The 17,857-nt window shown below is 37.5% G+C and overlaps 1 protein-coding gene across 1 annotated transcript in view; it reads left to right on the top strand.

The window, feature by feature from the left end:
- The window catches only part of GABRB1 (gamma-aminobutyric acid type A receptor subunit beta1), a 379,026-nt gene that overhangs the window by 339,369 nt on the left and 21,800 nt on the right, over window positions 1-17,857 (top strand). The window contains exons 6-7 of the mRNA XM_019412864.2: window positions 14,304-14,441; window positions 14,550-14,702. Of these exons, the coding sequence (XP_019268409.1) occupies window positions 14,304-14,441; window positions 14,550-14,702 (291 nt within the window). The remainder of the gene's footprint in view (window positions 1-14,303; window positions 14,442-14,549; window positions 14,703-17,857) is intronic.

Here is a 17,857-nt window from a genome sequence, read left to right as displayed (position 1 = left end):
TGGACTGCCCAAGGGTAGAGCGATTGCAAGCAGTCCAACCTGGCAGGCAACTTCATCCTGGGAAATTACGGGTGGCTAGCTAATTTAGAATTCAGGAAGGGCCAACGATTAGGGTCAGGAGATCTGATGATCATAGCAGGATTCCCATCAGTCAGAGATTTAAGAGGAACTGGATGTATTCCAAATAAAGAAACCTTGGGAGATGTTAGGCAATACACTAAAGCCCTATTGGTATCTGGGATCCAGCCAAGCCATTTTGCCATCAAGCACTATAGGCAAAATGTCTTATATGCTATGAGTTTCTCAAGGGTCTTAAATTATTGGCTCGAAGATACATAAAGAGAACTATAATCTTAAAACAAATATAGCGTTAACAAGTCAGCTAAAATTCAGTGCTTTTATAGTGACATGTAAATTATGTTTAACATGGGATGTTAATGCATTTTAATGTAGTTAATATAATGTGAGATGTTGTCTCTAAAAGCAGAAGTGCCTGGGGTCTAAAAATCTTTAAATGGAGATAATCTAGTGCATACAAGGATTAATAGACTAGGCAGTATTAAGCAATCAGATATGGAGGAGCAAGACTCTTGAAAAGTCATTCTGGGAATTTACATATTGGGCAAACATAGGAGATGCCAAGGCTTGACTGGAGTGGGTAGAAACTAGAAAACATGCCTGGGCTGTAAGATTCCAAACCTGAAGGACATGATATAATTCCAGATCTGCCACTGCCTAATTCCTAAATCCGTCAGGAGTGGCTCAATGACCAGGACAGAATTAACCTTGGGAGTCAGGGAAAGGAGCCAGATAACTCAGAGAGGTGGAAGAGACAAGGGTGTTATAGCCACCTCTCAGTTTGGGATTCCATGCTTCAAGGGGCATACCAGCAAACTGGATACTACTGAGCAGAGAAAAGTTTCACAGACAGGATATCCTGGGAAAGATCAGAGCTGGGAGAATGAAAGACTGAAAGGGATCCTGAGAGGTGTACTCAAAAAATGGGAGGTGCTCTCACGTAGAAAAGGTACTGGGTTTGTCTTCCTACTAACACGACAGGTAGACAAGGATTAGATAATGAATACTCTCTAAGAAGATGAATTTTTACTTATTATAAGGACGTATTTTCTAATGTTTACTTATAAACCTAATTAACAATTGAGTTGCCTGAGAAAAAAAAATGACAGCCATCCCTAGGGACTGGATGACCACTCAAACAGTACCTTATCAGATAGGAGTCAAACACTAAGTGGATCACCGCATGGATCTGTACTTAAGGTTTTTTAATACTGTGACAATACTTTAAAAATATGCCTTCCATAGTTTGTTTACTGCTTCTTGGGATATCACAGAGATACAGATGTGAGTGAGAAAGGAATCCAAAGTAGCTCTTAGAATAAATGTTATAACACATTTGGAGCCACTGGAAGGATTACGCCCCATTGGCTTCCTTAGCTGCTGCTGAGATGCACGATTACAAATACCCGATAATCTTGTAACATGAAGTATCTACACAGTTATAAGAACAGAGATACTGATAAACTCCCAATATTTCTGCCCTCGTGTGGAAGGAGAAGGAAGAACCGGGGAGTGGTGGACTACTAAGTGTATTTCAATAGATCATTTTCTAACAACAGTTGAAATGCTGATCATGAGTGTGATTTAGGACCCTTCAAACAAAGGCAAGTAGGAACTGATGAAAATAGGAAGGGAACATATTGGCTCTTGTAACTGGACCAGCCACTTTCCACTAAACACTTTTTGTTTGCTGACAGCTAAAAAAAAGGGAAATCTCTCCTCCAACTTTTGAACAAAAGTCCCAGGTTTCTCTAGGAGTGAACTTGGATCACCTGCTTATTTCCAAGAAATAATCTGACCGAGGGATTACAATGAGCTGATTGTTTTAAACCTAGATTATTGCCTAATCCTGAGCCAGTCACTACAGCAAAGGGGGTGATATTTTAGCAAGTGACCTAAGCCAATCAAGCTCCACACTGTGAAACTTAAGATGAGGCTATGGCTGCTCCACAAAGGGAAATACATTTACTTCTGCCCACTCATGGGTTAGAAGCTTAAATATATACAGGATCTAAGACACAATTTAAATACAATTTTAGACCATCCTCTTGGGTCTATTAAGCACAGTGGGGAGTGATTTTTATTTTCAGATTAGAAAATGGATCCAAAACAGAGTGTTTCAAATAATAAAGAGAAACACTAACATCCAGATACTTCTACATTTGTACTAGTCCCATGCATCTTTATCCATTGGCATCAACTTAATTTTATCTGTACTTTCTGCACCAAGAAGTCCCCAGGGACAGAGAGGAAATTTTGAGAGCTTCTGTGTAGTTATTGTTGCTAGGAAACAATATCCTTGGTATCCAAGTGTTCAGGCTTTGAGGCACGGTGTGAAGTCACTGGTTCATAAAGGAAAGCCTTTGGTAAATAGGTTGTTGAGGTGTGAGTAAATTGCTGTTCGCTCTCTGTGGCAAAATGTTCTTGTGTAACCTTTGAATAATAGTGTATTTCTAGGCCTCTATTCTTTCCTTTGGATCCAGCTGCCATTATTGCTCTCAGGAGAACTCAAACTTCTACCTGAAATGGAGTGAGCATTTTCTTTTTCCCCCAAATCATGTGTAATTATCTCAGTGCCTTGAACGCTAAGTCTAATGGGTTTTAGTTAAACAAAGCATAAGTGAGCTTGGAAATAAAGACCCAGACCACTGAGCGTATGAGCAGTTGAATACTATTAAAATCTGTATTGATTGATGGCCATATTCCAGCCCTTTTTCTGTGTATGGCATTGAAGTGTTCTACTTCAGGAGTGGGAGACTTCAGAAGTAGGAGACAATGAGAGGTGTTGTTTTGACTCATTCACTGCCTTCTCCTCTCTCAACCCCAAGCTGCAGACTGTCTCCGGTCTCACAATTCTAATTATTGCTACCATTTCTCCCATAAGATCCTATTATTCAAAAACTGGCTTGAGGTTGTAACTTATCACCTCATTACTCAGTATGTCTAAAATTAACAAGCAGGGTTTTCCACGTCCTTGATGCCCGGACCCACCTGCAAGTCCCTGATGACAAGAATCATCTGAATCAAGGAGTAAATCCAGCTCAAGAATACTACCATACAATTACCTATATCAAGTTACCTGGCTGAGACAATAAATTTAGAACTCTAAGCTGCAAACAATATTCACTAATCCATTTATTCAAAAATATGTATTGGATGCTGACTGTAGACAGAATCTGTTCTAAGCATCAGGAATTTTTAAAAAATGAATCAAAGAAGGTCTTGCTTTCATAAGGTATATAGAGAGGGACAAAGGACACAAATGGCAGAGATAAACACAAAGCTACATAAACAGATGAAATATTTACATGATACGATGTACTATGTAACTGACAGGATTCCATCAGGAAAGCAGAAACTGCTCAAGTTTGTTCAAAAAGGTAATTCAATAGAGAGAATTGGTTATAGAAACTGGAAGGGCTGGAAAAGCGAAAGGGAGAAGGAGGATGGGATGCTGAAGGAGCAAAAGACAGAAATGGCTAATACTCCCGTGCTGGATGGAGCCCATGAGTCTGAATCTGCTGAGATCCTGTCAGAGATGGTGTTCGAAGTGTAGAGTTGCCCAAAGAGATGCTGCCTCTTGCTCAGCTTCAAAGATCTGGCATCACCCTACTGCTCCAGGAGCAATCACCAGCAACTGCAACACAACTACACTGCTAGAGCCAGAATCCAGAACCTTCCCTCCCCTTCTATCTTCTAAGCTTCAGCCAGTTCTTCTGAGGGGCAGCATCTAACATGAAGCCAAAGAGACAGGGAACCCAGCCTCAGCAGTACAGTGTGTAGAAAGCAGGACATGAGGCACAGAAACACCAAATGAAAGGCTGGCACGAGCCATAACAGAGGTTTGTTTTTATTATTTTTTTTCCAAGTAGGCTTCACGCCCAGAGTGGAGCCCAACACAGGGCCTGAACTCATGGACCCCAAGATCAACACCCGAGCTGAGATCAAGAGTCAGATGCCCAACTGACTAAGCCACCCAGGCACCCCCACAAGGGAGGTTCTAATGAAAAGCGCTGGTAATCCCAAACCTGGAGCAAATAATTCTGCCCTAGAAGAGAAAGAGAATGTATCAATCCAGTTTCTATTGCAGACAACAGAGGCCCATTTGGCTAGCTTAAGCAGAAAGAGATTTAATAGAGGAAAGTGGTGCTTACAAAATTAAAGGATTGAAAGAGTGGGCTCTAGGCTGAGCCACTGGACACGACTCCCAGAGCGACAGTGCAGCCTTGCCCTTCAAGGGAACTGATAGCACCACCACGATCAGGAAGCTGGTCATCAGGTAGCTTCCACCACCATGGTGGTTCGAGCTAAAACCAGAATTTCTGGTTCCACAGCCATCTATACTCTATGAGCTGTATAAAAAAAAAAAAAAAAAAAAAAAAAAAAAAAAAAAAAAATGAGTACCTCAAATACCATCTCTGACATCACTTAACTCCATCTAATCCAGGGAGCCTAAATCATATCCACACCCTTGGTTGCAAGGAAATCTGGGAAATGTAGTTGTCTTTCCTGAAGGAGATTAGAACACATGCTAAGGAAAGCCAATACACATAATACCTGACATAGAAGGAATTCTATGGTGAAAGATGTAGCATTTTAGATGACATTTACAAGCTCCCAGAGGACAAGAGCCATGTCAACTTTATTTACCATTATACCTCCAGTACTTTTCCACCACCTGGCATATAGTCAGCACTCAATAAATATCTACACAATAAATGAGTAGAGACACGTACACAGGTTCGTGCCTGGTTGTCAGGTTAAGGTTGGTAACACAGAAGCAGGAGTCCTAATGACAAGGAGCAAAAATTCAATATTCTACAAACTTTTATTGGATACTGATTGTATGCTAGGAGCTTGATACATATGCTCCTGAAGTACAAAAAGGAAGGAAAACTGGTTCCTGACCTCAAGGGCTCAGAGCCCGGTGGAAGACAAAGAAGCCAAGTAAAATTCAACATTGTTTTGTGCTTTGTTCAAGGCAAGCGCATAGTTGAGTTGATAAAAGTCACTTGGGGGCAGAAGAGCTGTGACAAGTGCCTTAGGTATCTGCCTACACTTCTTCCTACACTCAGTCATGGCTACCAACCACTGTCCCCTTGTCAGCCCACTCTTACCTTCGCATACTGGAATCTTTGAAGATTTTATAATGTTTGTATGTATTTAACTTTGCCCCTTAAATTTCAGTTTTCCTGATAAAATTGGGTTGCTTATTGGGTAACTTCTATGAAGTAAACCACAGTCTCCCGCCGACATCTTCCTAATCTTATGTTATCCCCTGTATATGTTTATTCACTGTACATATTATTCTCTCTGGAAGTAATAATAGATGCTCCACCACTCTGGCCAATTTGCTCAACCTGTTATTAGACCATTAGATCCTGAAAAGCAGTGTCATGTGTGACCCACTGTATATCCTTAGTTCCCGGCATAGTGTTCGATACATAGTAGGCACTCAAAATATGTGTATTAGAATGTTAAATATAATTTCCATTGATCTGTCTTTGCCAATTTAGAGGTAGTTGGTATTTGTGCTTCAGCAGAGGTCCTGATGGGTATCCAGGAAGATGAGAGGGTGAATCCAGAGTTGCCCATGGCAGGGGAGAAGAGTCAGCAAAGACCTTGTATTAGAGCACTCGGGAAGGGGAAGTGAGCAAGCAGGTGCCCCTGATAAGCAGCACATAGAAGCTAACGTAGAAGCTGTGCTTGATCATCCCTGTTTTTACCGCCTACTAGAAACAGGCCACCCAGGTCCACAAAGTAATGATAGAGGCTTAATGAGGTCAAAAGCTGTAGGTGAAACCATCCCCAAACTGGGACAAGGTCAAGGGTTTGTACTCAGGCTTTGGTCTATAAATACTATGTCTCTCCACAGAGAGTCTCTAGATACTAGGTTTTAGAACTTCCTCCCTAACAAATACTTACAGTTTAAATACTCTATGTTGCCAGCTAAAAGCAAAATCATGTGTAATCTAGCTTAGAATAGGACAGTATCTCTTTGTGAAACGTGACGAGACAAACAAGAGCCTGCCTGGATGAAAACCACTCCAACCCCATATAAAGGTGAGCAAAGGGTATGAGACATGCTAGTCTAAACCCCACACTCCGTTCAAGTGTGACAAGAAGGCAGCTTTAAATGTGAAGTATATTGTCTTGGCTTCTTTAAAGGATTTTTTAAACTAAATTGTATTTATTTTGATTCCATCTATCATTTTGGAAAAGTTTACCTTTCACACCATCTTCCTGAATGGATGTGGCTGAGGTATTTATCATCACATAAAAAAGGTGCATGGGAGAAATTTTCCCCAGGCCTAGCATCAGCACTTTGTTTTTTTCCAAGCCAATTGGTTTGTTTTCATCTCAGGGGCATTGTGAATTTTTAAACTGGTCTGATTTTGTGTTGATGGAAGGCACTTTTATGGCTCTGAAGAGATACAGGTCTGGATGATCCTGGAAGCTCATTTCCTCCTTCCTGACGGACAGCAGACTCAGCAGATCTAAGTGAACTTGACAAGCAAGGGCTGGTCCCAGCTGCCAAGTTCCTAAGGCTATGCCTTTATGACCGATCCACCTCCACCACTGGGACCCGCCATTGTCACACAGTCACGTAGTCATATACAAATGTCCAGCCAGTCCTTTAAAAAGTACAGCGTTACAAGGCAGGGCTCCTCTCTACCGGAATCTTGGCTACAGGGCCCTCAGTCTACCTCTGATGAGCCTAAGAGCAAAGGAATTTGGGGAAATTTGCACTCCACTATATCTCTGCTGGATAGATTTTGAAACTCAACCCCATTCTGTATCTTTTCCAGGTCACACTGGTCATATGTATTTGAAACCATATTGCTCACATGTAGAAAATATACAGGATTCTAGGACATCTTTTTTTTTAATTCAGTGTTTTCATGTTTTAACAGATACACAGGATTCAAAAATCAAAAAATATTAAGATAAATATAGTGCAATTTTCCCTCCCATCCCTATCGCCCATCTACTTAGTCCCCACCAAAGGAAATAATTACCAATTTGTTATCTGACCCCCCCCCAAGGTTCTTTTATACATATAAAAGTATAGACAATTATGTTGTTGCTTTTCCCATATTTTTCTCACACATATTACAATGTTATAGCTGAACTTTGTGGGGGTTTCTTTTCATTAAAAGTAGTTTTGGAGAGGGGCGCCTGGGTGGCTCGGTCAGTTAAGCGTCAGACTTCGGCTCAGGTCATGATCTCACGGTCCGCGAGTTCGAGCCCCGCGTCTGGTTCTGTGCTGACAGCTCGGAGCCTGGAGCCTGCTTCAGATTCTGTGTCTCCCTCTCTCTCTGCCCCTCCCCTGTTCATGCTCTGTCTCTCTCTGTCTCAAAAATAAATAAACGTTAAAAAAAAAAAAAGTAGTTTTGGAGAGTTTTTCATATTACATGTAAGAATTTCCTCATTCTTTTTTTACAGCTTTACAATAGTGCATTAATGTACCATAATTTAGTCAACCACTCCTCTATTGAGAGACATTTATATTGTTTCAAATATTTTGTTATTAGAAAAAGTGCTGCAATGAATAATCCTATGCACACCCTCTTCAATCTATGGGACGAATTTCTAGAAGAGGAATTTCTGAGTCAAAGGATATATACATTTGTATTTTTGCTAGATAAAGCCAAACTGCATCCTGTACGGGTTACATCAAACTACACTCACACCAGCACCACATAACAGTGTCTGCTTCTCCACATGCTCAGCAACATACTGTGTTATCAATTTGTGGATTCTTACCAGATTGTCAGGTTTAAAAAAAAAAAAAAGGTATTTTGATATAGTCTTAATTTTAATTTGTATCTCTTTTTATTATGATTGAATTGGGTATTTTTCCCTTTTTAATGAACCGCTTTTGAATATCGTTTTTCCATTTTGTTATTAGGTTTTTGGTTATTTTCTTTTATTGTTGTTTGTAGAAAAGTCTATATATTAAGAAATGTAGTTTTTACCTGCAATATGCACTATAATTATTTTTTGTTTATTATTTGTTTTTGATGTTGTTTATGGGGTTATGCCACACCTTTTTTTTTTTTTTTTAATATGCACAAATCTGTCATTTTTTTAAGTGACCTCTGCTTTTTGTATTACAGTTAGAAAGGCTCCTCAAGGGGGCGCCGGCGTAGCTCAGTTAGTTAAGTGTACAACCCCTGATCTCAGCTCAGGTCATGATCTCACAGTTCATGAGTTTGAGTCACGCATCAGGCTCTGTGCTCACAGTGCAGAGCCTGCTTGGAGTTCTGTATCTCCTTCTCTCTGCCCCTTCCCCATTTGTACTTTCTTCTTCTTTTTTTTTTTTTTTAATTTTTTTAATGTTTATTTATTTTTGAGAAAGAGAGAGACAGAGCATGAGCAGGGGAGGAGCAGAGAGAGGGAGACACAGAATCTGAAGCAGGCTCCAGGCTCTGAGCTGTCAGCACAGATCCCGACGTGGGGCTTGAACTCACAAACTGTGAGATCATGACCTGAGCAAAAGTCAGAGGCTAACTGACTGAGCCACCCAGGCACGCCCCCCACCCCATTGTACTTTCTCATTCCCTCAAAATAAATAAATAAACAACAACAACAAAAGTCTCCTTGATGCCAAAATTATAAAAGAACTCTCCCTTGTTTTCTTCTAGTACATACATAGTTTTATTTTCTAGATAAAACTACAATTAATTTGACGTTTATAATAATACACGGAATGACATATAGGTCCAAACAAATTTTTTCCAGTAGCTCCCCAATTTTTTCTACATAATTTATGAAACTGTCTTCTTCCCAATTTTTCCAGGTGCCAATTCTATTATATACTAAATTCCTCTGTTCTTTTGGCTCTAGTTCTGAATTTTCAAGTGCGGCCCATTAAGCTCTCTGTCTATACCAGCATTAGAACAACACTTGTCGTTATTGAAGATTTTTAGTACATTTTACTACCTAATAAAAATAGGTATCCTTTATCTCTCTTATTTTTTGGAGTTTTCTTGGAACTTCTAATTTGTTTATTTTCATTTTGGGATTATTTTGTTCAGTTTCCAAAATAAAAACCTATTGGTGTAGTATTCATGTTAAATTACAAATGAACCTATGATGTTGAGTCTTTCTACTCAAAAACATGAGATGCCTTTTTGTTTATTTAAGGCTTCTTTTGTGCCCTTCAAGAATGTTTTCAATGCTGCATATGTCTTGCATATTTTTCAGTTTATTGCTATATATTTTTGTATCTATTTTTAAATATTCTTCCATTACACATTATAAATTGTTGTCTTTACATCTGAAACTACCCATTTCTATACAGTAATTTTGTACCCCATTATCATGTCTAATCCTATTATTTCTAATTGTTATTAAGTTCACCGTTTGGGGTTCACTGAGTATGCAATTGTATGATTTGTAAATTAGCTTAACCAGCAGCTTTACAACTTTATACTTCAATTTTCTTTACCTTGCCTAATTCATTGGTTAGTATTTCCAGACCACTGTTAAATAAGAGCAATGGTAGTGAACACCTTTACCTGGTTAACTCTGTAGGAATGTTTTAGTGTTTCCACAATAAATATGATGCTGGCTTTGAGACTCAGCTATATCTTGCTATGTAAGGAAGTATCTATTCATATTTATTGGGTATTGTTTTGTCAAAAGACTAAATGGCTATTACATTTTGTCAAATGCCCCTTTGGCACCTCTGTAAATAATCATATGCTTTCCTTCTCTTTAAATCTATTAATATATTAGATTATATTACTACATTTTTCTAATATTGAACAATTCACACTCTGAATAAACTCCACTAGTTATTCCTTATTATTTAGTGTACTGCTGGATTTTGTTCACTAATATGTTTTACTTACTTAGTGAAAATAATTTGGAAGTGTTCAATCTTAGCCTTTACTTTGGAACTGTTTAACTAGTAATAGACTTATAAGTTCTTAAATATTTGAGTCCCGTGGGTGTTTGTTTATAGGAAATGAAATCAAGCTGTTTGATATCCTATCTCTCCTGATTTGGACAAATGCTTTTCTTATGAAAAAATTACCCATTTCATTCAGATTTTCTAATTTGTTTGCATAGATTTGAACAAAGTAGTCTTATGATTCTTTACAAGCCCCCTGTTTCCAAGGTGATTTCCCTTTTTATGTGTTAATTATCCGTCCTGATTCATTTATTTGATTAGACTTCTCTGTAGAATAGTTTCCTCAAATAGGTCCCTGGGTGATATGTTCTCTAATCTTTGTAGCTTTGTATATCATCTCTGGAAAGAAGCAATATTTTGGCAGGGAATGGGACCCTTGGGTCTCAGATTTGCTGTCCTTTTTGCCTATACTCTAGATATTCTGTGGATATTATTCCATAAGCTTTTCCTTTCCATACAAGAAGTCCAATATGTTTTCCTTTGAAAATACCTTATACTTTCTGTCTAGGAAATCCTAAGATTATCCTTTTACTCTTGGAGTTCAGGAATGCTATCACAATTACCTAATATAATGAGCCTTTCAATTTGCAAAATATTTATTAAGCTCAAGAGAACTTGTGTTTTCTTTTTACTTATTATGGTTCATCTTCTTTCAAGACTGCCTACTATTTATTTATATATTAGATCTTTTAGATGAGTCCTTCAAAGCCATTATGTTTTCTTCATACTTTCCAAATCTCTGTAATTTTGTTTTCTTTTGAGATATTTCTTTCAAGCTGTCTCTTAAAATGTTAATCTGGCCTCACCAGTGACCATCTCCTCAATTTATTTAAAACATCTTTTATTAAAATCTATGGGTTTTAGTAGAAGGAAGATTTCTGTGCTCTAATCAAATATACTTAAGTGTTCCTATATATATGTACATATATATATATGTGTATATATATATATATTTTAGGTTTTCCTATATTTTTAATAAGGATGGGAATTGAAGAGTTCAAACTATTGTCTTCCTCTTCCACTAGTTATTTTCACAAGGGGCCATATACTCTGGATGTTCTGCTTGCTTTTCTTCTCTAGGACTATTGGATTCTCTTATAAGCATTGTTGTTTTTTTCTTACATATACCTTGTGGTTTGGACCCAGCTGCCAGACCACTGAAAATGGAAACAATGTTTTATGGTGAAAAGTACAATGAGTTCCTGGTAAAATGTCATTCTCCTGCTGGTAGACCAGGAGGTAGTCTCTGTCTCTGAGGCAGCCTACCTTTTCAACTCTCCCACCACTCAAAACAATTCCTCCAGTTACCCAAGTGTTCGTGCCCTTTATTTAGCGGGTCCAAAAAGCCCCTGCATTCAGCTTTCTTCATCAATCTCACTGTCCCAATCCCCATTCAAGAACTCCATGCCACTACTCCCCAGAGTGGGGGAAAAAACCCACGACACAATTGTCCCCTAGATCCAGACAGAGCCGAGACCTCACATTCCCCAGATGGTACTTCATGCTGGGCTTTGAAATAGTTCATAGCTGAATTGAAAATGGAGGGGAGAGCATCAGGGTTGAATTTAAGCTATCATAGTGCCACTAGCCATTTTCTCATTCTAGAACCATAAATAGGCTCCACAGGGATCCATGATCCTCTGAAATTACCATCAAATTTTATTTATTTATGTATTTATTTATTCACTCATTCATTCATTCATTCATTCATTTATCTATATATGTATATGCATGAATATGTTTCTGTGGAGTTTTTTTAGAAGTTATTTTTTAATTTTTAACTTTTTTTAATGTTTATTTGTTTTTGAGAGAAAGAGACAGTGTGTGAGTGGAGGAGGGGCAGAGAGAGAGGGAGACACAAAATCCGAAGCAGGCTCCAGGTTCCAAGCTGTCAGCACAGAGCTCAATACAGGGCTGGAACTCACTGACTACGAGTTCATGACCTGAGCTGAAGTCAGGTTGGACGCTCAACCAACTGAGTCACCCAGGTGCCCCTAGAAGTTATTTTTTAAAGAATTTTACTTTTTTAGAGCAGTTTTATGTTCACAGCAAAATTGAGAGGAAGATACAGAGATTTCCAATATGCCACAAGCTTCCACATACATGGACTCCTCTGTTATCAACATCCCCCACAGGAGTAGTACGTTTGTTACAACTGCTGAACCTACATGGACACATCATAAATCCCCAATAGGCCAGTAAATCAATAAGCCAAGAAGATGTAGATCACTCTAAATCCAATAGGTAAAGAGGGTCTCACAGCTTCTTGGACACCAGGGATCATAGCTAAAATAAATATCTTCTGTTTCTATGGCTACACTTGAGTCATTGTAAAACGGGTTACTGAATATGGAAGATTACCCTTTGAAGAAAAGGCAAGTTCTTAGACCTAGAAGGAAATGGTTTAAAGAGAAATAAAATAAGCTAAATTGAAACCTATCACACAGTAAATAATAACCTCTATAGAGGGGCAAAAGTAACAAACATAAAAAGGTTGTGGGTTCAATGAGTTTAAGAATAAGAATTCAAAAAAGAGCTCTTTGTGAAGATAAGTTAGAAATGTGTAAAGCAATAAAATTGAGACAGGTTTATTTCCCCTCAAGAAAAAAAAAAAAAGAATACATTAAAATTTCCTACATCCTTGCACTGGTATGTTTTCAGTGAGCCTGACTGAAGACTTGGCACTCTTCTAAATTTTAAATATATTCTTTTTTTTAATCTCTTGGAAAATATTACTGGCTTTAATCAAAAGTAGGTCAGCATCATATCTACTATATTATATGGTTATCTTCGAAACACAAGCCTTAGTAATTCTAATGGAAATAAAGGATTTGATGGGTTTTTTTTTTTATCTGAGATGAATATAAAGACAAAATGAACTCAGAAATATCTTCTTTATGTCTACCAGGTAGAAAGAGACAACTATAGCCTTCTATATGCCGGAACTGATTTTTAGATTTTTAAATATACCCATACATTGTTTTTATAGAAGTTAATTTTTTATGCGACTATAACCCAGCTAGACCACTGATAAGGGGAATCAGAAGTAGAAAAGAGAAGACAATAGACTTCAGGGTAGACCCTAATAATGCAATCTACAATCCTCTATACATTACTCTTAAATTAACAAAAGCTCACCCTCATGAATATTAAGCTATAAATGTATTATCAAGAATTCATAGGGGGCACCTGGGTGGCTCGGTTGGTTAAGCATCTGACCTCAGCTCAGCTCATGATCTCGCTGTCTGTGGGTTCAAGCCCCACATTGGACTCTGTGTTGACAGCTCAGAGCCTGGAGCCTGCTTTTGATTCTATGTCTCCCTCTCTCTCTGCCCCTCCCCCACTCATGGTCTGTCTCTCTTTCTCTCTCTGTCTCTCAAAAATAAATAAACGTTAAACAAAAATTCATAAAGTTCTTTACACTTATCACAGGGAGCAAGCATAAGGTATAGAATTATTGATCACTATGCTGTATACCTGAAACTAATATAATGTTACATGTAATTATACTTCAATTTAAAATTTTAATTTAAAAATTCATATAGTCCTTAATTTTTCACCTGTATATTAGATATAATAAAAATATATGAGGGGGACCTGGGTGGCTCAGTCAGTTGAGCATCTGACTTCAGCTCAGGTCATGATCTCACAGTTCATGGGTTCAAGCCCCACATAGGGCTCACTGATGTCAGCCTGTCAGCATGGAGCCCCCTTCGGATCTTCTGTCTCTCTCTCTCTGCCCCTGCTCCACTTGGGCTTTCCCCAAAATAAATGAATAATAAATATATATGTACATATGAATGGAAGTTTACCTATTTTCTAAAATAAATGTGTATTTCTTTTTTAAATGTCTTGATCATATAATCAGTATGTACAAATTTGGTTTTTCATTATACTCCACCATTTTATCTTTTCCATATCCCTTTTAACAAATACGCGTTCAATTATTATTATGTATTATTGTTAAAGGATGCATAGTAAAAATCTATGTTCAGGTACTAGAATCCCGCTATTGCCTTATCTAACCGAAGAATTCCCATTAGTAGATGCAAAGAAAATAAATAAGGAGCAGTGATATCAGACATCACTGAATGAGCACAGAGTTTATGTCCACTAAAGCAGATGCATCCGCCTTCTCAATGCAAGAATAGTGCTCATCATGAGACCTATATGCCATCCTATTTAAAGCATTGTTGTCTTACCACCACTTGCTGGGAATTTTCTCTCCAGTTCCAAGACTCTTCAAAATGAATTTCTAGACCAACCTAACTCTATTTAACCATGCTGTATTTCTTGGTTTCAGATGGCTATACCACTGATGACATTGAGTTTTACTGGAATGGAGGAGAGGGAGCGGTAACTGGAGTTAATAAAATTGAGCTTCCTCAGTTTTCAATTGTCGACTACAAGATGGTCTCCAAGAAAGTGGAGTTCACAACTGGTGAGGTTATTTCCCTCCAAATGAACTCGGGGCACTGTGAAAGAAAGAAGATGATTCCTACCAAATGGAGATCTGATTTTTTTTTTCTATTTTTCTTTTTTAATTCAGGGGCATATCCACGACTGTCACTAAGTTTTCGTCTAAAGAGAAATATTGGCTACTTCATTTTGCAAACCTACATGCCTTCCACATTGATTACAATTCTGTCCTGGGTGTCTTTTTGGATCAACTATGATGCATCTGCAGCCAGAGTTGCACTAGGTAAGGCATTCCCAGCACTGAAAAGAGCTGGTAGGATTTAGCTTCAACCAACCAACCATTGTTAGAAATTATAAGCAATGGCTTTCTCTCAGAGCAAGTCAAAGAATGAGATTACCATAAGAGTCCTTATAGTAAAATATCAAAGGGTAAGCATTTTCAGGATGAATGTTTTACAATGCAATATCTTCTTAGCATTTTACCAAAATAATCTTGAAATATAATTAATACTAGCTATATTAGTGCTTCTTAGAGTCTATTTTTAAATTTTCATTACACTAATTTTTACTAACTTTGTGATGATTTCCTCTTTGGTCTCTGCTTTTTACAGTGAAGAACATTTACAATGCATTATTCTCTTTTTTTTTGTATGTTGTATTCTTTTTTTTTGTAATATAATTTATTGTCAAATTGGCTTACATACAACCCCCAGTGCTCATCCCAGCAAGTGCCCTCCTCAATGCTCATCACCCATTTTCCCTTCTCCCCCACCCCTCATCCACCCTCAGTTTGTTCTCTGTACTTAAGAGTCTTTTATGGTTTGCCTCCCTCCCTTTGTAATTATTTTTCCCTTTCCCTTCCCCCATGGTCTTCTGTTAAGTTTCTCAAGATCCACATATGAGTGGAAACATATGATACCTGTCCTTCTCTGACTGATTTATTTCACTCAGCATAATACCTTCTGGTTCCATTTACGTTGCTGTGAATGGCATTATTTCATTCTTTCTCATACAATGCATTATTCTCAAATGGATTTGGAGAAAGTTAAACCTTGTGACTGTTAACAAGATATGTCAATTGTTAAAAAATACTATTTTTCGAACATTAACTAAAGTTAAGTTGTATCGATCTGAGTTTTCCTTAAATGAAGCCCATCGCATTTGAATAGGGCACAGACATTCATCAGCTATATTAATGACCTGTGATCAGCACAGAATAAAAATGGTTTCCTTCCTGGAGGAACAAAATTCAAAATTAATCTTGCCATGGTTGAGTAATTGCAGCAAGCTGAAAGGCTATATTTGAGACTTTAAAGGATTCCTTGGAAAGTTAGAATATATAAGGTCCTTTTGATGAATCTGAGCATGTATGGGTGTGCCTCATTATTTGATCCTAGACCCCTTTCAGTTATCATATTCTGGGGCTTATTCTCATACATGTGTGCACATGTGTGCGTGCACACGCGCACACACACACACTCTCACACACACACACCAAATATGTAACAGCATCATTTCCAGTTAAGCTGACATACACATCACTTCTTTTGAGATTGCTCAACTGGGTTAGATGTTCAGCATCCCCTTCACACTCAAAGTAATTGTCATCCCTATAACTTATTTCTAATGACTAATTTCTAATGGCTCACAGTCAAATGCTGGTAGCCCCTTATCAACCTTTGAACATTCCAAAACTAAGGAAAGGCAACAAATAGTTGATCACATCATAGGTATGAATCTGCATATATTATATGAATGTGAACATGAGTATGTGTATACTATGGTTAAGGAAAAAACAGTGGATGATGTCAACAGCAGGGAATACAACTATCAAGGTCATAAATTGTGGTTCTCCTTACCCATCTATCCCCAAAGCTAACGGTATTTTGATTAAAGATGTTAGCACATAAAATGCTGACTTAATCTTCTCTTTGAAATGTAAAATCTGTGACATTTTAAAACTTAACTAAGTAAAAAAGGCATTTGTTTACTAACCCTTCTTGCTTAAAAATTTAAATCAACGAGTAGAAACCAAAAAGTAATTAGTGGATTTGTAAATGAACTGTTTATTTCTGCTGAGGATATTAGCTAGAATTATATTGGGTGAACTTTAAAATTTTATTCAAAGAAATAAGTTCATGATGGCATTTCAGATCAGTGCAGCACTTTTGAATTCATCACTGATCTGAACCATTTTAACTTTTTATATGCTAACTCCGACTTCCTATTTTATCTGTTCTCTTAAAGTTGAATAGTCAAATCAGGGAATTTATCCAGAATAATCTCATGGGCAAATGAATGCTAAACTATTGTTCCCCCTTTTCAGTTTCTACCTTCTATTCTCTTTGCCGGATGTCCTTTGTTTTTAACACCCATTTTAACATTTCCTGTCTTTATTTTTAAGGACTGTCATCAAGTTTCAAGTTTTATCTTCTCATCTTTCTGTTTTCATTTTAAGTGCCTTTTGTTTAACACTTCCTTGCTTTTTTGCCCCTAGCTGGGTGATCTATGGAAAATAACTAATCTCAGAATTTCTGTTTATGCATCTATAAAACAGAAATCATAAAGCTGCCTTATCATACTCAGCAAGCTGTTATGGCAGTCATATAAGATAATTCATAACTGTGTTTAAACTGTAATATTGGGGCACCTGGGTGGCTCAGTCAGTTAAGCATCGGACTCTTGATTTTGGCTCAGGTCATGATTTCACTATTCGTGAGATCAAGCCCCATGTTGGAGCCTGCCTGGGATTCTTTCTCTCTCCCTGTCTCTCTCTCTCTCTCTGTCCCTAACCCAGTCTCTCTCTCTCTCTCAAAAATAAATAAACAAACTTAAAAAATAAAATAAAACTGTAATATGCTATATAAATATGTAATATTAGTATTATAGCACAAATTATCTATGTAAGATTCCAATTTCCTCTTCAGTTTTGTTTTTCCCAATTACATTTCATCATTGCCATCATCAACACCAAATATTTATTACACTCATGCAAAGATTATATGGTTAAGAAAGCTTGTGCTTAACAAAATAGACAAAACATAATTTTCCTTTTAAGAGTTTACAGTCTTAACCTTCTTTAACAAATCCAAGTTGAATTTTTCAGGAAATCTTCTCTTGACTCTAGGGAACTAATTCATTCTAAGCTCTGGAATCAAGAACCAGAGGTAATATTTGAAAAATCAAAGCAACAAGGTTTTATTTAAAAAATACATAAATCAAATGTTTGATGCAAATCGCGAACTTTCTTACGTATATCTTCTTTTAGTGTTGTTTCACTATGAATGATGCATTACTATTTTAACGTGTAATACTGACCTTGTATATATTATAGACTTATGGAATGAAGTAGGTCTCCTCACGATGGTTACCAACTTTCATTTTGGTAGTGGCTGTTGTGGGCGTTAGTGTCACAAGGACAGATTTAGTAGGAACAGT

Source organism: Panthera pardus, unplaced genomic scaffold (genome assembly GCF_024362965.1).
Source record: "Panthera pardus isolate Hobbes unplaced genomic scaffold, ASM2436296v1 HiC_scaffold_13, whole genome shotgun sequence".
Classification (NCBI taxonomy): domain Eukaryota; kingdom Metazoa; phylum Chordata; class Mammalia; order Carnivora; family Felidae; genus Panthera; species Panthera pardus.
Note: the sequence above shows the minus strand (reverse complement) of the source record. Positions and strands in the feature narration are given on the sequence as shown.